This window comes from Oncorhynchus tshawytscha, linkage group LG16 (genome assembly GCF_018296145.1).
Source record: "Oncorhynchus tshawytscha isolate Ot180627B linkage group LG16, Otsh_v2.0, whole genome shotgun sequence".
Classification (NCBI taxonomy): domain Eukaryota; kingdom Metazoa; phylum Chordata; class Actinopteri; order Salmoniformes; family Salmonidae; genus Oncorhynchus; species Oncorhynchus tshawytscha.
Genome location: NC_056444.1, coordinates 9,651,232 through 9,677,992, shown reverse-complemented (window position 1 = coordinate 9,677,992; position 26,761 = coordinate 9,651,232). Strand labels below are relative to the sequence as shown.

Genomic DNA, 26,761 nt, shown 5'->3' with positions numbered 1-26,761 from the left:
TCTTTACCTTGTGATCTCAGGGATTTGATCCAGCATCCTTTTGATTACTGGCCCAATGCTCTAACCACACGGCCACCTGCCGTGATCACATCCTTATTAATGCTGCAGAAATTAGCTTGAAAGCAGTATCCAGATCCATCGGATGTAGTGATCACAATATAGTAGCCATATCTACAAAAAACAAAGTTCCAAAGGCTGGGCCTAATATAGTGCATAAGAGGTCCTACAATATGTTTTGTAGTGATTCCTATGTTGTTGTGTTACGAGAATTCTATTCTCCTGTTCATTAACCAATTAAATTATGTTACCCTCAGTCTGTTATATCAGGATTTGTAAGATACTGATAGAAACGAAAACAGACAGAGGCCCAGTCTACCAAAGTTAAATGTTAATTCACGGAACGTTCTGAAGTCAAGAATACAAATCAATTCATTTTATACTGACTTCTCACGCCCACACATACACACACACACACAAACAGACGCACATACATACACACACACATGTCCTGCTACGCACACACTGTCTGTCACACTTCCCAGCCGACAGAGATAGTGACGTTGTCCTTGAGATGTACTCCCCGTTCTCTCCCAAATCTCTAGTCAGGTCGGCAGTAAGCTCAGACAGTCTGTGTTAAAAATACCATAAAGACATATTGTTTTACCCTAATTCTGACTAGGAATACACATTTATTGATTATGATTTTATACATTATAATCAATTCCATACAATTATATGTTTCAGGGCGGAATATTATAATCATTCAATTAACAGACAATCCTCACCTATCATGTTGATGTAAAGAATATTTGTTGGTTTGCGCCTCTGTAATGATGTGCAAACAGACGCTGCACCTGACACATTTATGAAATTGCTTATTGCAGTTACTAATAAGCATGCACCTATTAAGAAAATAACTGTAAAAACGGTTAAATCCCTGTGGATTGATGAGGAATTGAATAATGGTCTGGTTGAGAGGGATGAGGATAAAGGAATGGCAGATAAGTCTGGCTGCACAACCGATGGGCAAACGTATTGCAAATTGAGAAATCATGTGACTAAACTGAACAAAAAGAAGAATAAAGTACACTATGAAACAAAGATAAATTACATAAAGAATGATAGTAAAAAACTTTGTCGCACCTCAAATTATTATTTTTTTTCACTGGCTTTGAGTAAAGCCAGTGTGTCTATGTATGCGAGGACTAAACACAATACACGTCAGCTACTACAGCGACTGGAATGACTGAAACACTTAACAAAGAACTGCAGTTAGTTTCAGAGTGGGTAGCAAGGAATAAATTTGTCCTAAATATTTCTAAAACTAAAAACATTGTATGTGAGACAAATTATTTACTAAATCCTAAACCTCAACTAAATCTTGTAATAAATTATGTGGAAATTGAGCAAGTTGAGGTGAACTGCCTGGAGTAACCCTGGATTGTAAACCGTCATGGTCAAAACATATTGATACAACAGTAGCTAAGATGGGGAGAAGTCTGTCCATAATAAAGCACTGCTTTACCTTCTTAACAGCACTATCAACAAGACAGGTCCTACAGGCCCTAGTTTTGTTGAACCTGGACTACTGTTCAGTCGTGTGGTCAGCTGCCACAAAAAGGGACTTAGAAAAAGCCTGTAGAATAAGAATATTCCGAAACATGCATCTTGTTTGCAATAAAGGCACTAAAGTAAAACTGCAAAGAAATGAACTTTATGTCCTGAATACAAAACGTTATATTTGGGGCAAACCCAACACAACACACCTAAAACAAAAGGTCAAATATATACTGGAGTTGCTTACCAAGACGACATTGAATGTTCCTGAGTTGCCTAGTTACAGTTTTGACTTAAATCGGCTTATAAATCTATGACAAGACTTAAAAATGACTGTCTAGCAATGATCAACAACCAACTTGACAGAGCTTAAAGAAATGTAAAAAGAATAATGCAAATATTATACAATCCAGGTGTGCAAAGATCTTAGATTTAGCCAGAAAGACTCACAGCTGTAATAACTGTCAGAGGTGATTCTAACGTGTATTGACTCAGGTGTGAATACTTATGTAAATTAGATATACACATTTTCACTTTGTCATTACGGGGAATTCTGTGTAGATGAGTGAGAGAAAAAAATGTAATCAATTTTGAATTCAGGCTGTAAAACAACAAAATGTGGAATAACTCAAGAGTTTGAATCCTTTCTGAAGGCACCGTATAATATGTTATGCACTTTTAAAAATGAAACAAAACATTGTTGATTGAATTGATAATATAATTTAAATAGGTGGCTAAAGCTGGAGACAACATAAACTGTGGAAACATAATTTACTCTTCTTTTAGAATGTTACTGTGAAGGAGATTGACTGCCACTCCTAGAACCCGCCATAGTTTGATAATGGCGATGTTCACCTTCCTGCACGAGCCCGCTGAGCTGTTTAACCTCAGAGAGATCTACTGTACACAGCCTGGATGATCTACGTAAGTAATGACCTGCCTGCTGAAATCTCAATTAAATCAAACATTGATTGGAAAACCTTTCATCATATAACTCAGTGGTTCCTAACCCAGGGCTGCTAAATTACTAAAATGTAAATGTGGCCCCCACAGGGGGGCACCAAAGTTTCCTGATGGGGGGGAGGGGGGTCGCAGGGCCTTACTTGATTTGAGGGGTAAACCCCCCACCCCCCCAAAAAAAAAAAAAACACGCTACCCTGCTGCACATGGGGATATCTTCAGTTGGTCTTAAAGTGGAAATATGTAACTTTTTCCCCCGACCTGACCAAATTCACATTTTTATAGATCTATCATTCTGCTTGAAAGTCTAAGAAGCAGTAGATCTGTTCTATGTAAGCTATTTCTATGCTTCCCGTTCTTAAGTTTTGTTTTTTGGTCTTTTGCATTCAGTTTTCTACTTCAAACAGCTGAAACAGCAATATTTTTGGTTATGGAAAATATACTTCACAGCGGTTTAGATGGTACAATGATTTTATACTATTTTATCACATAAACTGAAATTAGGTAAACTATTAGAATTTTAGCAACAAGGAAATGGCGGAGCATAGTGCAACTTAAAAAATATGGGTCCCTAGGGGGAAAAGGGACCCCTGATTAACTGATGTATCTGTAACCTACGAAATGTTGTGTTTGCTAAAGATTAAATCATTCATATTTTTCAAGCCAATTCCAATTTGGGAAAGTTCTGCAAGATTCAGTACGACCTGGATGAGGCAGAGGAGAGGGCTGATATTGCTGAGACTCAGGTCAACAAGATGAGAGCCAAGAGTCGTGATACCGGTTCCAAGGTCAGTAGGTACTGTTTCAATTTTATATTAAAGCTGCAATATGTATGTAACCTTTTGGGTAACCCCCCAGAAAAATCACATAGAAAAGTGGATTATAGATCTGTCATTCTCATTGAAAGCAAATCTAAGAAGCAGTAGATTGGTTCTAGGTGCGCTATTTAGATGCTTCCCGTTCTTAAGTTTATTTTTTGTGTCTTTTACTTTCGGTTTTGTACACCAGCTTCAAACAGCTGAAAATATAAAAACGTTCATTATGGAAAATATAGTTCAGCTGTTTAGATGGTACAATGGTTTTGGTACAGTGCTTGTTTTTCCTGAATAGGAGAACAATTAGAATTTTAGCAACCAGGAAATGACGGAGCGATTTCTGCATAGTGCATCTTTAATTATAATTTGCAGATTACCCCATGTAATGTATGGCTGAAGCCTTAACGTTGAATCCTCATAAGGCATATGACATCCAATAGCCATAATATCAATAATATTTATTTTCATATTAAATCATTCTCTGGCATCTTTTGTGTCCTAAAACTATACAAGACAGGATATGTCCTAGGGGAAACACTGTTATATACAAAACAAAGACCACACTAAGAATATGAGGAAGGGAAAATCTGTATTCTTGTCATCAACAACTTAAAGGTGACCAAATATGTATCTATACATCGTCTTGAACACTCTTGTAGCCTTTTCTGTGTAATTACAATTTAGTCTCCATATCTGCCTTATCCTAGATGTACATAGATTTTAGACCACTGTATTCGAACAGTGTCTTGTTGACAGCCTTGAATACAGACGACAACATACTTCTATGAAGATATTCATGGCTGGCTGAACGTATACCATCATGGCTGGCTGAACGTATACCATCATGGCTGACTGAACGTATACCATCATGGCTGGCTGAACGTATACCATCATGGCTGACTGAACGTATACCATCATGGCTGACTGAACGTATACCATCATGGCTGACTCATGAACGTATACCATCATGGCTGGCTGAACGTATACCATCATGGCTGGCTGAACGTATACCATCATGGCTGGCTGAATGTATACCATCATGGCTGACTGAACGTATGCCATCATGGCTGACTGAACGTATACCATCATGGCTGGCTGAACGTATACCATCATAGCTGACTGAACGTATACTATCATGGCTGACTGAACTTTTGCAATAGGGCTACACGAGTGGGGTGTTTTGACCTTAATATTTCAGTGTTACATGTATATGAAAAGTATTACATTGTCTAACATTCATTTGATTTTTTAAGTATTTTATTTTCAGTGATTTTGTGCAAACACAAGCTTACTACCGCTGGGAATTGCCAGAGACCTCATGATATGATATCATCACAATACTTAGGTGCCGATATGATATGTATTGCAATTCTCATGATTTTATGCGATACTGTGATTTTATTGCGATTTAATGTTCCAAACATATTGCTCACTATACAGTATGTCTGCTGCAGAGAGACAAGACAGAGCATGTCAAATTTCTGGGGGATCAGTCATGGAAATAAAGGTGCTGAAAACATATTGGCTCACTATTTAAAAAGAAGATTGAAGCCAAGCTTTAGGATGAAAAATACAGGAGTTTTGGCGCAGTTACAGCCGACTAGCGCTAGCTAATGCTACGTAGACTTTTAAAAACATATTTTTTTAATCGATACTTGGGAGTCAAATATCAATATAATATGGTTTTAAAAATTATATTAAGACATGGAACTGTATTGATTTTTGCCTCCATCAAGAGAGTTTAGCTAAAACAAAGAAAATTGTTATGAGGATAAACTTCACATCTGCCGTTACATCACCCATTATGTTATCGTGCCCAGATGGTTCTGTGTTTCCTGTGGAAAGACAATACTATCCTGAGAGTAAATTGAAGGTGACCTACAAGTGTATCCTCATGAAATATTTTCACATCGTAAATTCATTTGGTACATTACAATTAGGTCTTGTACAATACATGTATTTTTATTACAGCCATGGCTATAGTCAGTTCTGGTCTTTGAAGGCCCAGACCCTACAACACGACAGGTTCCAGAGTACAGTGCTAACTTCACTTAAAGACCTTTCAGGTCAACTAATCCCGTGGTCGAAGACACTGCATCTCAGTGCTAGAGGCGTCACTACAGACACCCTGGTTCCAATCCAAGCTGTATCACAACCGGCTGTGATTGGGAGTCCCATAGTGCGGTACACAATTGGTCCAGTGTTGTCCGGGTTTGGCCAGTGTAGGCCATCATTGTAAATAATAATTTGTTCTTAACTGACTTGACTAGTTAAATACAAAATATATATATATATTTTTAAATGATAATGAATGCAAAAAGTATATCAAACAGAATAATTATTGATAGAGGAAAGTCATACAGCAAATATAAATGAGCAAAGTAGTGCAACAGCTTGAACAGAGAAAAACCTACAAATTATATGGAGAAATGCATGGATAAAGTAAGAAAATAAAAAGTAATACATTTTTTTTATTTAAAAAAAAATCTAAACAAGAGCACTTGTTTTACATAGGCTACTTAGAGGCCGACCCATTCAAAACTGTTAATGGTACCTGAACTGTATTCGGTTACAAAAAGTACATTTATAAGGGTCCAAACTAAAGTTTAGAAGACATGGAGACAACAATCAGATATAATATTTAGAAATGAGCTGATGTACAGATGTAGAAGGAACTTGAAATGAGCTGATGTACAGATGTAGAAGGAACTTGAAATGAGCTGATGTACAGATGTAGAAGGAACTTGAAATGAGCTGATGTACAGATGTAGAGGGAAGAAGGAACTTGAAATGAGCTGATGTACAGATGTAGAAGGAACTTGAAATGAGCTGATGTACAGATGTAGAAGGAACTTGAAATGAGCTGATGTACAGATGTAGAGGGAAGAAGGAACTTGAAATGAGCTGATGTACAGATGTAGAAGGAACTTGAAATGAGCTGATGTACAGATGTAGAAGGAACTTGAAATGAGCTGATGTACAGATGTAGAAGGAACTTGAAAGCAAAATGAATTAGCTGAAAGAGATGAAAAGTGAAATGCAAGTGTCACGTTCGTCGTAAGAATTATCGGACCAAGGTGCAGCATGATATGGTTACCACATGTTTATTAACTGAAACGCACACAACAATAAAGAATGAACGAAACGTGAAGACAATGAAGTGCTCACAGGCAACTACACATAAACAAGATCCCACAAACACAGGTGGGAAAAATAAATACTTAAATATGAACCCCAATTAGAGACAACGATTACCAGCTGCCTCTAATTGGGAATCATACAGAACACTAAACATAGAAAAAGAAACTAGAACACAACATAGACATAGATATACTAGATCACCCCCTATTCACCCCCTGACCTACTACACCATAGAGAAACAATGGCTCTCTATGGTCAGGGCGTGACAGTAAGATCAAATTGAGAAAATAAAAAAAAGTTTATCACACAAATCAGCTGGTTTAAAAGTTACCCTCCGTCCCGATGGGAATTCAATAAATATCTAACGTTCTACGGTAAATTCTATCAAAAATAAATGTGTGTATTTTCTTCAAAACTAGCTTGCAACGATAGATAGAAATAAAACTAGCAATTGTGCTTGCTGCCGCAGCGTGACGTGAGCAGAAAAGGTAACTTGTTAACCAGTGCATCTGTATGTTCATGGTATCAAAAGACAGAAATTAAAGACATAACAAATCTAATTAAAAGTAAATAAAACCATAGACACTGTAACAGTGTACAATTTAATGCTACCAAAGATTGTTAACTTCTTACCATCTCGTGTGTGTGGTCATGTTTGGAGTCCCTGACAGGAGGTCTCCCAATGCAAGAGGCTGGACCTGCATCTATGAGTCACATGGAGGAGAGTCCCATCCCATACTGTAGATGCTTTAACAGAACTAACTGTCATCGAAATGTGTTGCACTATAAATGTAACTGATTGTTGGTTTTAGAATGATTTTGAAAGCTGAGTTTAAAATGAAGGTTGTAAGAAACACCTTCTACATCTGATACAGATAAGGTTAATACTACACCGTAACTGCCTGAGTCCAAACAGGACACGTCTGTTATCCTGTTAATTGTTAGTAAGCCATACTGTAGTACAACACTTTAAAACAGCCAGCAGTTCCAAAGGGAGTTTTCAGTTACCCCACAAATAAAAAACTAAGTGTGACAAATTTTGGCAAAACTGTCTAATATTCAATATCTGCGAGGTGACAGAGTAAACAATTTGCCAGTCAATGAACAGATGTAGATAGCTACTTTACTGTACAAGGAGGTTCACCATTGTATTGGGTTTGCACAGAAATGCAAGTGACAAACAACAACCTTTCTTGCAACCTTCACTTTAAACTCAGCTTTCAAAATCATTCTAAAACCAACAATCAGTTACATTTATAGTGCAACACATTTCGATGACAGTTAGTTCTGTTAAAGCATCTACAGTATGGGAATAGCACAAGCCCAATAGCATCAGAGCGTTAACAGCAATGCCAAGGACAAAGACAAACACTGAGATGTGAGTTGCGTGAGTTTTCAACGACCTTTGTGTCACAACAGATGCATGGACATCCTAAAGATAGTGCAGTCCTTGAAATGCAAAGGAGAATCAGGTTACACAGCAGAACAGTGGTAAGGTGTCCAGCCATCATTCCTTCTATCTGACAGAGAGAACACAGTGTTGATAACACGAGAAGACTGGACAGCTGAGAATGAGGACGTATAAAGAAAGGTTGAGCCTAGAATAGACTGCTCAAGTATTGAGACTAAGTAAGGAGCTTGATGAGAGAGAGTGTGGTCCTTTGTTGCTCAGTTGGTAGAGCATGGCACTTGCAACACCAGAATGGGTGATTAGATTCCCGGGAGCATAAGCACGTTGAGTCGCTGTAGATAATATATTATAAACCAGGTAGTTTGGGTCCTAGATGCTGAAGGCCATGGTATATTAGACATTATAAACTGGGTGGTTCGAGCCCTGAATGCTGACTGGCTGACAGCCGTGGTATATCAGAATGTATACTACATGTTTGACAAAACATGTATTTTTACCGATTTTAGTGCTGATTACGTTGGTAACCAGTTTATAATAGCCATAAGGATCTTGTAGTATATGGCCAATATACCATGGCACTGCGTAAGAACAGCCCTTAGCTGTGGTATATTATCCATATACGACACACCCCCTGGGCCTTTTTGCTTAAATATACCACGTGTATGACACAAAATTACTTGTTTACTGTTCTAATTAGGTTGGTAACCAGTTAATAATAGCAATAAGACACCTCGGGGGGTTGCGGTATATGGCCAATATACCACACCTCCTTGGGGCTAACTGCTTAATTCAAACATTTGAGGGTTGTGGGTCATGGTCAATTTTATAGGCTTGAAATGTATTAGCTGTGTGCCACCAGAGACTCGAGCCCAGGCTTTGTCGCAGCCGGGCGATGCACAATTGGCCTAGCGTCGTCCGGGTTAGGGAGGGTTTGGCCAGTAGGGATATCCATGTCTCATCGCGCACTAGCGACTCCTATGGCGGGCCGGGCGCAGTGCACGCTGACCAGGTCGCTAGGGGCACGGTGTTTCCTCCGACACATTGGTGCGGCTGGCTTCCGGGTTGGATTTGCGCTGTGTTAAGAAGCAGTGCGGCTTGGTTGGGTTGTGTTTCGGAGGACGCATGGCTTTCGACCTTCGTCTCTCCCGAGCCCGTATGGGAGTTGTAGCGATGAGACAAGATAGTAACTACTAACAACTGGATACCATGAAATTGGGGAGAAAAAGGGGTTAAAAAAGAAGAAGATAAATAAATGTATTCGCTGATGGGTTGCAGGGTGTTACATTCTCCTCATGGTAAAGAATAGTGATAGTCTTGGCTTACAATACATTGCTTCTTTTGAAATCCATCTTCGAGAGAGAGAGAGAGAGAATATCATTTGTTTTTAACCATCTACTGATATGGTTTTAGGGTAAAAACTGACTGTTTTGTCATGATCAGTATGTGTTCCCTCCTGTAGTGACAGGAATTAATTTCCCGACAGCTGGGAATTGGACACCTAACAGTGTCATTGAGGAGTAGCATGTGGAAGTAAAGTAAAGAACCTCAAGGCTGAATGCCCAAGGTGTGAAATTGTATGAGTCAAAGGTGCTCCTGAAGAGGTCTAAGGAGGGAAACTCTCTGGTGATGACAACCACTTATATAGTATTATCACCTCATAGACAACTTGTAGACAGCTTCACACTAATGCACTGACAGCCATCTTGACCTTTAACAGCACGTTACTACAAATCTAAGACCTTATTATGTTGGGTCAGCACCTTACATACTACTCTACACAGACGTTTCTAACTTGATTAGTCAGCACCTTACATACTACTCTACAGAGACGTTTCTAACCTGATTAGCCAACACCTTACACAAGTTATTTAAAACATTTTTACATTTTGAGTCCCCCTTGTTAAAACTAGCATGAGTTTCTTGAAAGTGACATGTACATCTAACTGCCAAAATAAAGGAAACACTTGAATAAATGAAGGATACAAAGTATATTGAAAGCAGGTGCGTCCACATAGGTGTGTTTCCTAAGTTAGTTCAGCAATTAAAACCTTATCATGCTTAGGGTCATGTATAAAAATGCCCAGTTGCCCATTATCTTGGCTACCATGGCTAGAAGAAAACATGTCAGTGACTTTGAAAGAAGGGACTCAAAGGAGCATAGGGGGTTTAAAGGGTGTGTGTGTCTCGGTCACCAGATCTCAGCCCAACTGAACACTTATGTGAGATTCTGGAGCAGCGCCTGAGACAGAGTTTATCACTACCGTCAACTAAACACCAAATGATGTAATTTGTCCTGGAAGAAATGGTGTCGCATCCCTCCAATAGTGTTCCAGAGACTTGTAGAATCTATGTTCTGGCAGGTTGTTGTGGCCCAACGCTCCTATTAGGACACTTTATGTTGGCCTTTCCTTTATTTAGGCAGTTTACATTTTATCAGACACTCTCATCCAGAACGACTTACAGTAGTGAGGTCATACATTTTCATACTTTGCTCCATTTGTGGCTTAAATTAATTGAATTATGGGCTTTTCATAAACTGTACACCCAAAGAACAATTTCACAGGGTTATTTTTGTCATCAAGGACAAAGGGAAAGAAACTATGTCACGTCAACAAGATGAGGTCTAGTTTAATACTTCAGTAGCTGTTACAATGCATAGAAGAGTGACCTTGTCTTGGTGAACAAAAGACAGCTGCACTTGTCATAAGAACCCTATTGTGAGTTTACGCACTGCAACAACACTTTCTTATGTCACCCCCAAGTGTTCACAATGAGCAAAGTATAACAGGGTATTTCAAAAACAAAAAACGGACATACATTACTTATGGTTTCAACGTTTCAAACTGTTTTTGGACCTAACTTACTTTGTGTCAGTGCACGTTAAAATATATAATTGGATTAATTCCCATTGGTCAAATATACATGCTTGGCATTTTTAGATGACTACAGTGCCTGAGACTGCCCTATGATCAAGTGGGCTTTCAATGCAGCCAATTTCTCCCCTCCTTTGTCCACCCTGGAATAGCCTGTTGTTAGAACGAGCCTGATAGGTCAAAAGAGGTATACACCTCTAGCCCCAAATACAGATCTTTTGAAATAATCAGTCTAATTCATGTCCTGACATGGCCCATCTCCATATAGGGCTGATCAACACTCTATAAAGAGTGATGGAGACCAGGGGAGACAGACCAGGGGAGACACAAGGCACTGGACATCCTGAAGGTAAGCATATAGAGGCAGTCTGCTGAGGAGGGCAAAAATAATCATCACAGGACCAAACAATTGTCATTACCACATTTAAACTAGCAAGTTGATTGATATTGGTCTTTATATTTGTCTATTTCATTCTCAGTAGAGATCCTTTCCAACGTATCCAGGGTGTAACCAACAACAGGTAAGAATCATAATCCAAATTCTTATTCTAATGCCATTTTTTATTTTGGTCTGTACTCATCAATCTAGTCAACTTGTATATGATGCATAATACGTCTTTCCGTATAGTAATTACATGTAGTCAGTGTCATCACTAACACAAGCTGTAGATTTGAGCTACAGTGGACCTAGCTACTTTTGGTCTGCTGTGAACCTCACATGTTTTGGTTTATTTTCAATGTGCTATTGGTTTGCTGACCTTCATATTGTTCAGATAGTCTTATCAATCTAGGGTTCTAAATCGGGTAGCCTACTGGTGTTCTGACACAACACCATTTTTTAAAAGCTATTATTTAAAAGTTCTATTGGTCTGCCATGCTGCAGAATACTACTCACATAAACAGTATATACATACAGTGATACTAATATTTCAATTGATTTAGGTCTTTAAAATAATAATAATTTAAGTATTAAGGCTAATTTACAAGTATAGTGTAGAGAATCATTGTCCCATCTAAAACGAGGTGAAATAACTTTTACATAACCCAAAATATTGATATTTTCAGCTTTTTGAAGCTGTAGAAAACTGAAAGTAAAATACACAAAAACAAAACTTAAGAACGGGAAGCATAGAAATAGTGCATATAGAACAGATATACCGCTCCCTAGCCTTGCTTTCAATGATCATGACATATCTATAACACATTTTTCTATGTTAATTTGGTTGGGTCGCCTACAAAGTGACATATTGCAGCTTTGAGTTTGAGAACAGTTTGCTATGAGAATCCTAGCATACAACACACCTTGGCAACAGTGAGAAGACAGCCACATGTAAATCTATAGTTTAGTAAATGTAACCTAATAATATATACACAAATACATACATATCTACAACAAATACATTATATTATTCCAACTCAAACCTGGTACTGTGTGTAATATATACATATGTATGTGTCCAATGCTCTTTTCCTGCCTGCACAGATTTAAGAATGGGGGACGCATTGATGGCAGAGTTTGGGGGCGCAGCTTCCTATCTGCGTAAGTCAGACAAGGAGCGTATGGAATGCCAGACTAGACCCTTTGACATAAAGAGAGAGTGCTATGTGCCAGACCCTGAGGTTGAGTACGTCAAGGCCACAATCACCAGCAGAGATGGGGCTAAAGTCACCGTTGATACTGAGTTTGGAAAGGTAAATATTTTGGGGAAAAGCATTTCTGAAAATATATGACCTGGAGAAAATCACAAGATAATACATTTTCTGCTAGGATAACTCTATGATTGATGAACAGTTAGTTATAAACTGAATTGAGTTATGCGCTTTACTGTTGACTATAAACATTCTTCTCACAAGAGATAACAAGGAGCAGAATCCTGACTTGAGATCTTTAACTTTTATGCAAATCAGGAATTACATGTAAATGGTTGATTTGTGAAAATTCAACATTGTGTGCAATCTCAAGATAGGATTTGTCTCAAAAGTGAATACCTCTTCACCTTGAAAATGAAACAAATCATTTAATTTGCTCATCTTTCAGACTGTTACTGTGAAGGAGGATGACGTTCACCCCCAGAACCCGCCAAAGTTTGATAAAATTGAGGACATGGCGATGTTCACCTTCCTGCACGAGCCTGCTGTGCTGTTTAACCTCAAAGAGCGTTACGCAGCCTGGATGATCTACGTAAGTCAAGCCTGACTGCTAATATCTCCATTAAATCAAACATTCATTCAAATGAATGAAACTAAATCTGCATCTCCCTCGTCTTCCACAGACCTACTCAGGGCTGTTCTGTGTCACTGTCAACCCCTACAAGTGGCTGCCAGTGTACGATCAGTCTGTTGTCAATGCATACAGAGGCAAGAAGAGGACAGAAGCTCCTCCTCACATCTTCTCCATCTCTGACAATGCCTACCAGTACATGTTGTCAGGTAAAATATCACTTTTCCTTTTCATCTACATTGGCATATCAATTTTTTTTTGTATAATGACACATTTACTGATACTTCTCTTTCAACAGACAGGGAAAATCAGTCTGTTCTTATCACGTAAGTACATCAACCAAAGGTTATATTGATTTGAGGCTATTTAAGAATAAGATAAATTCTGAAACATCAACATTTGTATTTCAATCCCAGCGGAGAATCCGGTGCTGGAAAGACTGTGAACACCAAGAGAGTCATCCAGTATTTTGCCAGCATTGCTGCTGTCGGCGGAAAGAAAAGCGCTGCAGAAGAAAAAAAGGTAAACAGAATGCAAATATTCATCATTATCAATCCCAAATGAAACATTGCTCATGGCTGGATGTGCATATGTTGACAAAATCCATTTTTATTCATGTAGTATTGGTGTTCATTGCAGCATTTTCACACTGTATGGATGTTGGTTTCTAGGGGACACTGGAGGATCAAATCATCCAGGCCAATCCTGCCCTGGAGGCTTTTGGTAATGCCAAGACCATCAGGAATGACAACTCCTCTCGATTCGTAAGTTTGTTCTTTGTTTGCAGTCAAAGACCATTCAAATCTTATCCTATATTTTAATCTTATCTGTTATCTTCTCGATTTGAATTTTATAAGGATAATAATTTTATTAGGATCCCCATTAGTTGATGTCATGACGTCAGCTAATCTTCCTCGGGTCCATCAGCTAATCTTCCCTTTGGGACTGTATGTGTGCAACAGACCTGGGTTTAAATACTATTTGTTGTTTCTTTCAAATACTTTGTGTTTGATCGAGCCTGCCTAGAGTGTGAAAGGTGTGATTTAAACTTTTGAGACTATTCCATCAGTTCCACTACACCACGCAAGCTCAATCAAGCACACCTATTCAAAAAGAAAACAACTACTACTTGAACCCAAATCTGGTGTGCTCATTCATTTCTGCTTTTGACAATAACTTTCAGGGTAAATTCATCCGAATTCATTTTGGAGTCACTGGGAAGCTTTCGTCTGCTGACATTGAGACTTGTGAGTACAATAGTATATTTGCTCAGAATTGAAGGTCTCTTTGACAGGAAACACATTAATACCAAAAGCACTTTTCCATACTGATCAGATCTACTGGAGAAGTCACGTGTAACTTTCCAGCTCAAGGCTGAGAGAGATTATCACATCTTCTACCAGATCCTGTCCCAAAAGAAACCAGAACTGCTGGGTGAGTATTAAATCATCAAACACTACTGAGCAGGCTTAAGGTCTAATTCTGAATTCAACTGAGAACTACTGATTACAGTGGGGTACAGATTTATTGGATCCCATGATAAAGATGAGCAAAACAAATACTTTAATACAAATACTACATTTTTTTTATTATATACATTTTATACTAATTCAATTGCTCAGAGAAAGAGATTTTGTTTAACAAAATCCTTGTGACACTGAGCGTTTTTCTAAAATGACATTGGATAACACATTGGAAGGGATCTTAGACCAGCGGTTCCCAAACTGTAGGGTGCACCCTGGTCGGTAGGGGGGGGCCCTTACACTATATTATGTTATGGCCTATACCACAGCCTGAACACAAATCAAACTGTGCTGTTCGATTATTTTCAGAGATGCTACTCATCACCAGCAATCCCTATGACTACGCCTTCATCTCCCAAGGAGAGATTGCTGTAACTTCCATTAATGATGCAGATGAGCTAATGGCTACTGATGTGAGTAAAATATGTTCATGAACACTGTATGTGCTTGGAAGTAAGCATTTCACAGCAAGGTCTACACCTGTTGTATTCAGGGCATGTGAACAAATAAAATGTGATTTGATTTTGATTTATTCCACTTATATCCAACTCTCTTTCCAATACAAAACAATGGCTTTTATTTCGAAACTAGGATGCCTTTAATGTGCTTGGATTCTCCCAAGAAGAGATTAATGGCATTTATAAGCTGACTGGGGCCATCATGCACTACGGCAACCTGAAGTTCAAGAATAAGCAGCGGGAGGAGCAAGCAGAGGCAGATGGCACTGAGGGTGAGCACCGATTAAAAACCTCTCACTTTAACATAAAGTAATATCTGAAAAATATGACGCTCAGAGTGCCTCCTCCAACCATAAAACATTGCCTTTCCAGATATTGACAAAGCTGCATATCTGATGGGCCTAAACTCTGCTGACCTGGTCAAGGGGCTGTGTCACCCAAGGGTCAAAGTAGGAAATGAGTGGGTCACCAAAGGTCAGAGTGTCGACCAGGTGAGTCTCAAAAAGGTTGTACATTTCCAGGAGATAATAATTTTGAGCATAAAACTTCTGTCTAGAGTTGCTAATATGTTCATGCCTGTGATTCCTCATTGATGATGCCTTTTAGTCCAAGGCCTGATCTGTGTCTGGGAAACTGTCCCTGTGCGTTTATGTGGAGTCTATGTTTTGGTAAATTATTTTCTCAATATTTTGAAGGTTTACTACTCCATTGGTGCACTGGCAAAGAAAATTTACGAGAACATGTTCCTCTGGATGGTGATAAGAATCAACCTTACACTGGACACGAAGAACGCTCGCCAGCACTACATTGGTGTGCTGGACATTGCCGGCTTTGAGATCTTTGATGTGAGTGTTTGATGTACATTTTATAAATAGGACACGTAAAAAAACGATTCATCTAAAACATTACAGCTGACAAAATAAAGTAACTGTAAACTTCAATTTCAGTTCAACACCTTTGAGCAGCTGTGCATCAACTTCACTAATGAGAAGCTGCAACAGTTCTTCAACCACCACATGTTTGTGCTGGAGCAGGAAGAATATAAAAAAGAGGGCATCGTCTGGGAGTTCATTGACTTCGGCATGGACTTGGCTGCCTGCATTGACCTCATTGAAAGGGTTGGTGTCTTCAGTTTCGCAGTAGTTTAATTAATATGATTGAATCTTTAGGATTTCAAACATTATAAGGGCAATCTTCATAAATGTGCTTCAACAACAAATTATTCTCATATTTATGCTTTTGCCTTAGTATTCATTTATTTTCATTCATTTTCCCCTTTCAGCCCATGGGTATCATGTCCATCCTTGAAGAGGAGTGCATGTTCCCCAAGGCCAGTGATTCTACATTCAAAGCTAAGCTGTATGAGAACCATCTGGGGAAAAATGCATGCTTCCAGAAGCCTAGAATTATTAAGGGTAGACCAGAGGCACATTTCTCCCTGGTTCACTATGCTGGCATTGTTGACTACAACATTGGTAACTGGCTGGTGAAGAACAAGGACCCGCTGAATGAGACTGTGGTCGGACTGTTCCAGAAGTCAAGTCTTAAGTTCCTGGCCAACCTCTTTGTGAGCTATGCTGGTGCAGAAGGAGGTACTATGTGTTTTTAATCGGCAAAGACTACAAACCATAGAAATAAATACAAATGTACATGACAATAGTATATTTAATTGATGTCATTATCATACAGCACCTGAAGAAAAAGCGGCTGGAGGAAAGAAGAAGAAAGGCTCTTCCTTCCAGACTGTGTCTGCATTGCACAGGGTAGATCTGACTTTAAATCAATATACTTCTGATGTTTTCAAATGGCAGAAAATAACACATGTATTATATTTGTGCTAAATTTGACATGTCAGTTTGTTGTGGATTGGCATGTCAGCATTAAATGCCGTTATGACTCGTGAGGTACTGGGAGTCATTTATGGAAAATTCTACATTTGTCATACTTACAGGAGAACTTGGGTAAACTCATGACCAACTTGAGGTCTACTCACCCCCACTTTGTGCGTTGCCTCATCCCCAACGAGACCAAGACTCCTGGGGCCATGGAGAATCCTCTGGTCATGCACCAGCTGCGCTGTAACGGTGTGCTGGAAGGCATCAGGATCTGCAGAAAGGGCTTCCCCAACAGGATCCTGTATGCTGACTTCAAACAAAGGTACAAATCAATATGCATTTCCTGTCCAAAATAAATTCAACTGTTTACCTATTTAGGTGTTCCATTTTTGAAGATAATTGCTTTCTGATTTAAATTCAGATACCGCATCCTCAATCCAAATGCTATCCCTGAGGGTCAGTTCATTGACAACATGAAGGCAGCAGAAAAACTGCTAGGCTCTCTGGACATTGACCACACCCAGTACAGATTAGGACACACTAAGGTACGTTCCCTAAATAGATGAAAAGCAATTAGACCTGTTGGACCAGCAGCAATTACGGGGTCCAAGCAGTATATTACCACTAGGTTTACCTGATAAATGCCTGTTGAAATAACTGATGATATTCCACTGAGCATGCTTTCTACATATCATCTGTCTCTAGGGTAAATGGATCAAGTCAAGAAATGCAAATTTTTACCATGTAGTAGATCCATATCTGGCTATATATAAGATATCAAAAGCATTGTGGCCATACTGTTTGAGATAGACATTCTGTACATGTTTTTTAAAAACGTGCACATTTTTTTCACTCTCGGTCATGCTGGGACAGAAGTTGTAAAATCAATTGCACATTACAAGGCCAACTTGTCGTCAATTTGTGCCATTTTCAAAGAGGCAAGAAATTAGCCGTCTAAACATGACTACTACGTTTTGTAAATCTGGAAGATACCACATTCAAGTTATTTATGGTCAACTGGCAGAAAAATACAATCGTACAAATACAAGACAATCCATGCACCAAAGTATGGCCTTGGTTTATCATTAGGTGTTCTTCAAGGCTGGTCTCCTGGGTACCCTTGAGGAGATGAGAGATGACCGTCTCGCTCTTATCATCACTGGAATGCAAGCCCGATCACGTGGTCTACTTGCCAGAATTGAGTTCCAGAAAATTGTTGACCGCAGGTTGGAATAAGAGTAGATAAAACCTCTGCAGACAATATGGTGGAGGTGGAAAAGGGTGTATAAAAAGCTACTTCTGTTCCATTTCACAGGGACGCCTTGCTTGTGATCCAATGGAACATTCGTGCCTTCATGGGTGTCAAGAATTGGCCCTGGATGAAGATGTTCTTTAAGATTAAACCTCTGCTGAAGTCAGCAGAGACTGAGAAGGAGATGGCGAACATGAAGGAAGAATTCCTGAAGCTTAAAGAGGCTTATGCTAAAAGTGAAGCCCGTAGAAAGGAGCTGGAAGAGAAAATGGTCTCCCTTATCCAAGAGAAGAATGACCTGCAGATCGCTGTCCAAACTGTGAGTAATTTTAACTGCACCAGTTACGTTTCTGCGCTCACATCCTTTGTCAAAATTGCCTTAGCTAACTAGACAAATGTAAAAACAGAGAAAGAGGAGACATGATTTGCTAAATAGGTATGTACAATCAGCGGAGCATTTGTAGTCTCCAAATATTTTGCCACCAAACAAACTTCTGAGCTTTGGAGAATTTGATATACTTACAATATATTGACACATTGACAGTCAGAAGACACTATTGGTGATGCTGAAGAGAGATGCGAGGGTCTGATCAAGAGCAAAATCCAGCTTGAGGCCAAATCCAAAGAGCTGACAGAAAGACTGGAGGATGAGGAGGAGATGAATTCAGAGCTGACTGCTAAGAAGAGGAAGCTGGAAGATGAGTGCTCAGAACTCAAGAAGGACATTGATGATCTGGAGCTCACTCTGGCTAAAGTGGAGAAGGAAAAGCATGCCACAGAGAACAAGGTAAAAGTTGTTCTTCATTATTGTATTGTTAAAACTCCAATTGATTGTTTTGGATGAAAACGTAAAGACATTGATCCGTTTCCTTAGGTTAAAAACCTGACTGAAGAGATGGCAGCTCTGGATGAAATCATTGCTAAGCTGACCAAGGAGAAGAAGGCTCTGCAGGAGGCTCATCAGCAAACGTTGGATGACCTGCAGAGTGAGGAGGACAAGGTCAACACGCTGACCAAGGCCAAAGCCAAACTGGAACAGCAAGTTGATGATGTGAGTACCAAATAGGAAATAAAAAATTACAACAAATTAAGTAATATCCTAAAATAGCCTACAGCACAATAATGTTTAATATATCCTTTATCAGCTTGAAGGGTCTCTGGAGCAAGAAAAGAAGGTCAGGATGGACCTTGAGAGAGCCAAAAGAAAGCTAGAAGGAGACTTGAAGTTGACCCAGGAGAGCCTAATGGACCTGGAGAACGACAAGCAGCAACTGGAGGAGAGAATGAAGAAGTAAGATCACAACCCACAAAATCTAATGAATAATTCCTTTACAGAAAGCTCTAAAATCTGTGCTTTACTTATCAGGAAGGATTTTGAGACGAGCCAACTCAACAGCAAGATTGAGGATGAGCAGGCCATGAGTGCCCAACTTCAGAAGAAACTGAAGGAGCTGCAGGTATTTTAAAAGTATTGTTGAAAAGGTCATCATTGTGTTACACTTGTTTATGTTCTGTTCTTAACAAAACATTTCAATTCCAACCATTTCAGGCCCGCATTGAAGAGCTGGAGGAAGAGCTTGAGGCTGAGAGAGCTGCCCGTGCCAAGGTGGAGAAACAGAGGGCAGACTTGTCCAGAGAGCTGGAAGAGATCAGTGAGAGGCTGGAGGAAGCAGGTGGAGCCACTGCTGCCCAGATTGAGATGAACAAGAAAAGGGAGTCTGAGTTTCAGAAGGTGCGCAGAGACCTTGAAGAGGCTACTCTGCAGCATGAGGCTACAGCTGCCACTCTGAGGAAGAAAAATGCTGACAGTGTGGCTGACCTGGGAGAGCAGATTGACAACCTTCAGAGAGTGAAGCAGAAGCTGGAGAAGGAGAAGAGTGAGCTCAGGCTGGAGCTGGATGATGTGGTCTCCAACATGGAGCAGATTGTCAAGTCTAAAGTATGTGGTATCACTAAGCAATCAAAACGTGTTATCTGCACATGCTTTTTAATGATGGAATCTAGTGACGGTGTTCTGTCATTCAAAAAACAAATCTGTTTTTAGACAAACTTGGAGAAAATGTGCCGCACACTCGAGGACCAGATGAGTGAATACAGGACAAAAGCTGAGGAAGGACAGCGATCCATCAATGATTTCACCATGCAGAAAGCAAAGCTTCAAACTGAGAATGGTATATTAACAAAAAATATGGACATTCACATGAACAGCAACAACAAATAACCAAATAAGTAATATAATTTGAAATAATTAGAATTGCCTTAAAACAGGTGAACTTGCCAGACAGCTGGAGGAGAAAGACTCTCTGGTCTCCCAACTGACCAGAGGTAAGCAGTCCAACGTTCAGCAGATTGAAGACCTCAAGAGACAACTGGAGGAGGAAGTCAAGGTATTTATACTAAAAATGCAGTGTCAATAATCAACTTCATTTAACCTCCGGCATAATTTGATTCTTTACAAAATGTCCTTACCAGGCAAAGAACGCACTTGCCCATGCAGTGCAGTCTGCTCGCCATGACTCAGATCTGCTGAGGGAGCAGTATGAGGAGGAGCAGGAGGCCAAGTCTGAGCTGCAGCGTGGCATGTCCAAGGCTAATGCTGAAGTGGCTCAGTGGAGAACCAAGTATGAAACTGATGCCATCCAGAAGACCGAGGAGCTTGAAGATGCAAAGTAAGGACGCTTAATTTAAATTATTATACAAAAGTATTGTAACCAATAGAATGTTATATATATGGGGGATACAGATTCAGGAATGGCTGAAGGATTGCAACATTTACCTGGTTAACTCTGCAAATAGCACTACTGGGTCATCTGAAAAGTCATAGTCAATCGATCAATAAAATAATAACACACTTAGCAAAAATGGTTATTTTTAATTTACAATCTGTAGAAACTAAGAGAATAGAAAGAAAAGTTCAGAACTTTTGTGAAACTTCACAACTGTATGGTGTTCAGAGATAGATGGGTGGGGTTGAGGGTAGCTGAAAGATGGGACTGAAAACAAACTAAAGATAACTAATGTAAAATATACTGTGTCTGTAAAATGTATATAGTATGTATAAGATGGAAGTAGGAGCCTAAGTGTTGTTGTTGTCGTCCATTAGTTTACTCCAATTAGGGGAGGGATGGTAGGGTTGGGGGAAAATAATAAACAAACACATATTTAAAAAAAGATATATATTTAATAATATATCTTTAAAAAAATATATTTATGGGGGATTGGAAAGTATGCAGACAATTACATTGATAGAAGCCACAATCTATTTGCAATATTGAAGCTTACAAAAAAAAGCAAGGTTTCTGTCTTACATTTAAGGCTATTCAACCTTGGCTGAATTAGTGACACACAAAAGTACATGATGAATGATACATAGATTACCTGATATAGAACCATTAAATATCAGACAGAAAAAAGGCAGATGTCTTAAATGTTTCTCATCTATGTCAATCCAGGAAGAAGCTGGCTCAGCGTCTGCAGGATGCAGAGGAGGCTGTGGAAGCTGTTAATGCTAAATGCTCCTCCCTGGAGAAGACTAAACACAGACTCCAGAATGAGATTGAAGATCTCATGGTGGATGTGGAGAGATCCAATGCATCTGCTGCCGCTCTGGACAAAAAGCAAAGGAACTTCGACAAGGTAGAAAATTAATTGTAGACAAGTCCAATTAGCCTTCCTATTAGTCTTCATTACCACTGTGATTATTATTTAACCCTGCTGGTCATCTATGAACATTTGAACATCTTGGCAATGTTCTGTTATAATCTCTACCCGGCACAGCCAGAAGAGGACTGGCCACCCCTCATAGCCTGGTTCCTCTCTAGGTTTCTTCCTATGTTCTGGCCTTTCTAGGGAGTTTTTCCTAGCCACCCTGCTTCTACACCTACATTGCTTGCTGTTTGGGGTTTTAGGCTGGGTTTCTGTACAGCACTTTGTGACATCAGCTGATGTAAGAAGGGCTTTATAAATACATTTGATTGATTATAGTACATAATAGGGACAGCATGTAGACTAGTGGTTAGAGAAGCAGGCCTTGAATCCCAGCTCAGATGAGAAAATCTGGCGTTGAATTCGCCGACAACCAGAAGGTTGCTGTCATCATCCTACATACCCTTGAGCAAGGCACTTCACACCTATAATTGCTCCAGGGGAGTTGCACTGCGGCTGACCCATTGCATTCTGCCCGTGTTTTCTCGGGGGCTTAGGTTGTGAGCATCGTTCTTCTGTAAGTTAATGGACAATAAAGTACCTCTTATCCTAATCATATACTGTATTGAAACCACTTACGTGTCCAGGTCCTGGCTGAGTGGAAGCAGAAGTTTGAAGAGTCTCAGACTGAGCTAGAGAGCTCCCAGAAAGAGGCCAGATCTCTCAGCACTGAACTCTTCAAACTCAAGAACTCTTATGAGGAATCTCTGGATCATCTAGAGACGATGAAGAGAGAGAACAAGAACCTTCAAGGTCAGAGAATGTGCATTATTGCCTATATAACTTAGTTAATTAAAGATTGATAGGTTATAGAGATCACAAAAATATTGTAGTTATTAGGCTTGGGTGTTTTTTCATATGTATCGTATACCGGGGTATTTTGAAATACCGATGGTATGATTTTCAATACTGTAAATTTAACTATCTAAGATGTGCCAAATAAATATGCACCAACGGTAATACCGTATACCCCGGTATGAACATCTGGATACAGCCCAACCCTACTAGTTGTCACAAAAAGATTCTGATGTAAAATTATATTTTTCCACAGAGGAAATTTCTGACCTGACTGAGCAACTTGGTGAGGGAGGAAAGAGCATCCATGAGCTGGAGAAGATCCGTAAACAGCTGGAGCAGGAGAAGGCTGAGATACAGTCTGCTTTAGAGGAAGCTGAGGTAAGAAAACATTTACAGATAGTGAAAGTTCCAGAATTGAAATGTAAAATCTTCTAAACTATGGGTGGCTGTGGTCTCATAGGGCTCCCTAGAGCATGAGGAGGGCAAGATCATGAGAGCACAGCTGGAGTTCAATCAGGTCAAAGCTGACATTGAACGGAAGCTGGTGGAGAAGGATGAGGAGATGGAGATGAATAAGAGGAACCAGCAGAGAGTGGTGGATACCCTACAAAGCTCCCTGGAGTCAGAGACTCGCAGCAGGAATGAAGCTCTCAGGCTGAAGAAGAAGATGGAGGGAGATCTCAATGAGATGGAGATCCAGCTCAGCCAGGCCAACAGGCAGGCAGCAGAGGCCCAGAAGCAACTTAAGGGTCTTCATTCCCATCTGAAGGTAACACCTCCACACCATTGTGAATTAATAACATTGCTTGTGCCTTCACAAAAAGCCAAACCACACTGTGAAACAAAATATAGTAAAATCATAAATTCTCTCTACAGGATTCTCAAATGCAGCTGGATGATGCTCTTCGTGGCAATGATGATCTGAAGGAGAACATTGCTATTGTAGAGAGACGCAACAACCTGATGCAGGCTGAACTAGATGAGCTGAGAGCCCTGGTGGAGCAGACTGAGAGAGGCCGCAAACTGGCTGAGCAGGAACTGCTGGATGTTAGTGAGAGAGTTCAGCTGCTGCACTCACAGGTAAGACGGTAATAGATAACAATTCGTGTTCTCCTTAAAATGTCTGCGATTTGAGATTCGCTGAGGGTATATTAAAATGAATTTGTCATATATATGTGTAGAACACCAGCCTGTTGAGCCAGAAGAAGAAGCTAGAGGGCGACACATCCCAGCTTCAGAATGAAGTGGAGGAGGCCGTGCAGGAGTGTAGAAATGCTGAGGAAAAGGCCAAAAAGGCCATTACTGATGCTGCCATGATGGCAGAGGAGCTGAAGAAGGAGCAGGACACCAGTTCTCATCTGGAGCGTATGAAAAAGAACATGGAGCAGACCATCAAGGACCTGCAGCACCGCCTGGATGAAGCTGAACAAATTGCCATGAAAGGTGGCAAGAAGCAGATCCAGAAGCTGGAGTCCAGAGTAAGTGTCTGAGGCCCAGCTACATAATCTTCTATTAATTCTAAATCATTTTTTCATATTTATAGTCACATTTCTAGCTTTAATATTAAAAGCAGTGGTAACTAACAACGTAAATGGAATTAATGTGTTAACATTCATAATTTATTTTTAGGTGAGGGAGCTAGAGAGTGAAGTGGAAATGGAGCAAAGGAGGAGCAGTGATGCTGTGAAAGGTGTCCGTAAATATGAGAGACGCATCAAGGAGCTCACCTACCAGGTACATCATATATTTTAATTTGACAGTGCATTATTAACACGCTAAGAATCAAATGCAAGACACACAAATGACCAATTTTTTCCTTTCTTTTTGGGGACAGACTGAGGAAGACCGTAAGAATTTGTCCCGTCTTCAGGACCTGGTGGACAAACTGCAGCTGAAGGTCAAATCCTACAAGAGAACTTCAGAGGAGGCTGTAAGTAGAAAATGTTCCATCATCCAACTAACACATCTGTAATTCTCAAATTGTTGTTTGCAAGAAACTTAACATTATTCACAGGATTTTTAACATTCATATTTAACATTATTCACAGGAGGAACAAGCCAATTCCAGTTTGGGCAAGTTCCGCAAGATTCAGCATGAACTGGATGAGGCAGAGGAGAGGGCTGATATTGCTGAGTCTCAGGTTAACAAGATGAGAGCCAAGAGTCGTGATTCCGGCTCCAAGGTCAGTGAAGTTGCTGTTTCAATGTACATAGTTGTAATGGTTATAATTAAGCAGATTCCCATTTGTAATGTATGGCAAAATCCTCAACCTTAAATAGCTGGGATCTGGGACTCTGGGAAGTCTGGGATCTGGGACTCTGTTTAATGGTCATTTCAATTCTCTATATTCACCCATTGATTCCTGAAGAAAATAAGTAATACATTAATTATTTGTTAAATTGTTACTAAGTAACTATACCTGTTGAAGTTCCCAACTGTAAAATTTCAACCAGAGGTCACAGTATAAATGGCAGTATAAAACATTTTCTCATAATCAATCCATCTTCTCCATCACAGAAAGGAAAGGAGGAAGAGTGAGGTCAAGAGTTGTGATGTCGGCTCCCAGGTCAGTTCTTTCCATCAAAATAATTATATTGGTTTTCATTTGTCATGTATGACGATGGCCCCAACATCAATATCTTTGTAAGTATTTGATGTCCAATAACCATACAACTACCTATAAAGTGTTATTCTATTATATTCTATACATTTGAATAATATTTCCTGTCATGGGTTAAAAAATACTTTTTCAAAAGCATAATATTTATTGGTTTAAGTGGTGACTTACTGTGATGGCAAGCAACGCATTTTTATTTACTTATAAATACTAGACATTTACTTAGATAAACACCAGACATCGTTGCTTCTTTAATTATTTTTGTAAAATCTTTAATTTACTAGTAAACAGTTTGTGTAATGCATGATGTTTGTAGTGTACTCTGTAAACTCAAACAAGGTGCCCCATTGTTTAATTAATAGTTGATGACCCACAGAATATTCTAAGAATGTTTTTAGTGTTCACAATAGTTAATTCAATTTGAACCTTTATCCATCTTCTGTCACAGAAATGTCATGATGAAGAGTGAAGCTCTTGGATGGACCTTACTGAAAATCTCCTGACTGTAGTGCTTTAGTTTTCTATATTCTCCATGTAACATGAGCAGAATAAAGAATAAAGTCAATTTAAAATAGGCCTTCTGTGTTTTGCTTGTTTCTATTACAAACAGGAATTCTAGACATTTTATTAGCATGAAATCAACTGTTATTTAACTAAATTAAGTAAACACTGGTTTTCATAGAATATACTGAGATTTAGGGGACCCCACAGAGAATCAGGAAAATAGACAAACATCTCTGGTGGTGCTCCTGGGCCAAATTGTGTCCCCTAAATCAGTGGCTTCCAACCAGGGGTACTAAGGACCCCTGGGGGTACTTAGCCTATCCACAGTGGGTACTTGGGAAGACTCATGAGACCATAGGCCTACTGGTCAAATGCAGGAGCGGGTACTTCAGTGGTATTCTGGCAGAGCAAAATTCAGTTTGTCGTACCGTAATCGAAAAAGGTTGGGAACTGCCCTAAATGGACAGGTACATTGTTCAGAAAATACCTAATTAGACAGAAAGTGAAACTACTACCCACACCGATGAACAATGTATTTAGTTTGCCTAGGTTTCATGAGAATTTGATTAATATTAGAACATATTTGCATGTGACCCAACATTACATCCATGGAGTATCTTTATCTACTGACAAAAAGGCGCTAGAGTTTTAGGCGTTTGTTGATTTTCTCTTGAAAGAAATCAACAAAGCGACAATTATGTGGCAAGTGAATTTACACAACATAAAATCATCAAAGATCAGTGGCTTAGCATCCTGTTGGCTACGTCCCCTGACACTTGTTCCCGTTCTCAAAAAATCTGTCACTGAAATTCACACTTCTACTCAATACAACACATTGAATTTAACTTCCCACTGTTCACTGTGTAATAGAATGCTGCATAGAATGGCTGATTTGCTCATATTTGCAAAGGCCTACCTGTGATCCAGGCTGAATCTCATCCAGCCGTGATTAGGAGTCCCATAGGGCGGCGCACAATTGGCCCAGCGTCGTCTGGGTTTGGCCGGGGTAGGCCGTCATTGTAAATAAGAATTTGTCCTCAGCTGACATGCCTATTTAAATAAAGGTTAAAAAAAACAAATAAAAAACATT

At 39.5% G+C, this 26,761-nt stretch overlaps 1 protein-coding gene across 1 annotated transcript; it reads left to right on the top strand.

Annotated features, from left to right (window-relative positions):
* The first annotated feature begins 11,025 nt into the window (after positions 1 to 11,025).
* Positions 11,026 to 25,743, top strand: LOC112215298 (myosin-7). Its single transcript, XM_024374219.2, has 40 exons — positions 11,026 to 11,106; positions 11,237 to 11,278; positions 12,241 to 12,449; positions 12,796 to 12,939; positions 13,031 to 13,187; positions 13,277 to 13,304; positions 13,395 to 13,500; positions 13,650 to 13,742; positions 14,162 to 14,225; positions 14,314 to 14,412; positions 14,811 to 14,914; positions 15,093 to 15,231; positions 15,332 to 15,450; positions 15,655 to 15,804; positions 15,907 to 16,077; positions 16,242 to 16,551; positions 16,649 to 16,722; positions 16,911 to 17,116; positions 17,216 to 17,339; positions 17,884 to 18,020; positions 18,110 to 18,365; positions 18,591 to 18,833; positions 18,921 to 19,097; positions 19,192 to 19,337; positions 19,413 to 19,503; positions 19,596 to 19,985; positions 20,091 to 20,217; positions 20,315 to 20,433; positions 20,519 to 20,715; positions 21,499 to 21,682; positions 22,339 to 22,504; positions 22,803 to 22,927; positions 23,010 to 23,318; positions 23,426 to 23,629; positions 23,731 to 24,027; positions 24,179 to 24,283; positions 24,384 to 24,479; positions 24,598 to 24,732; positions 25,068 to 25,116; positions 25,616 to 25,743. The coding sequence occupies exons 3-39, from the start codon at positions 12,249 to 12,251 to the stop codon at positions 25,086 to 25,088; spliced, it is 5,814 nt and encodes a 1,937-aa protein (XP_024229987.2). The 5' UTR covers positions 11,026 to 11,106; positions 11,237 to 11,278; positions 12,241 to 12,248; the 3' UTR covers positions 25,089 to 25,116; positions 25,616 to 25,743.
* The last annotated feature ends 1,018 nt before the right edge of the window (positions 25,744 to 26,761 follow it).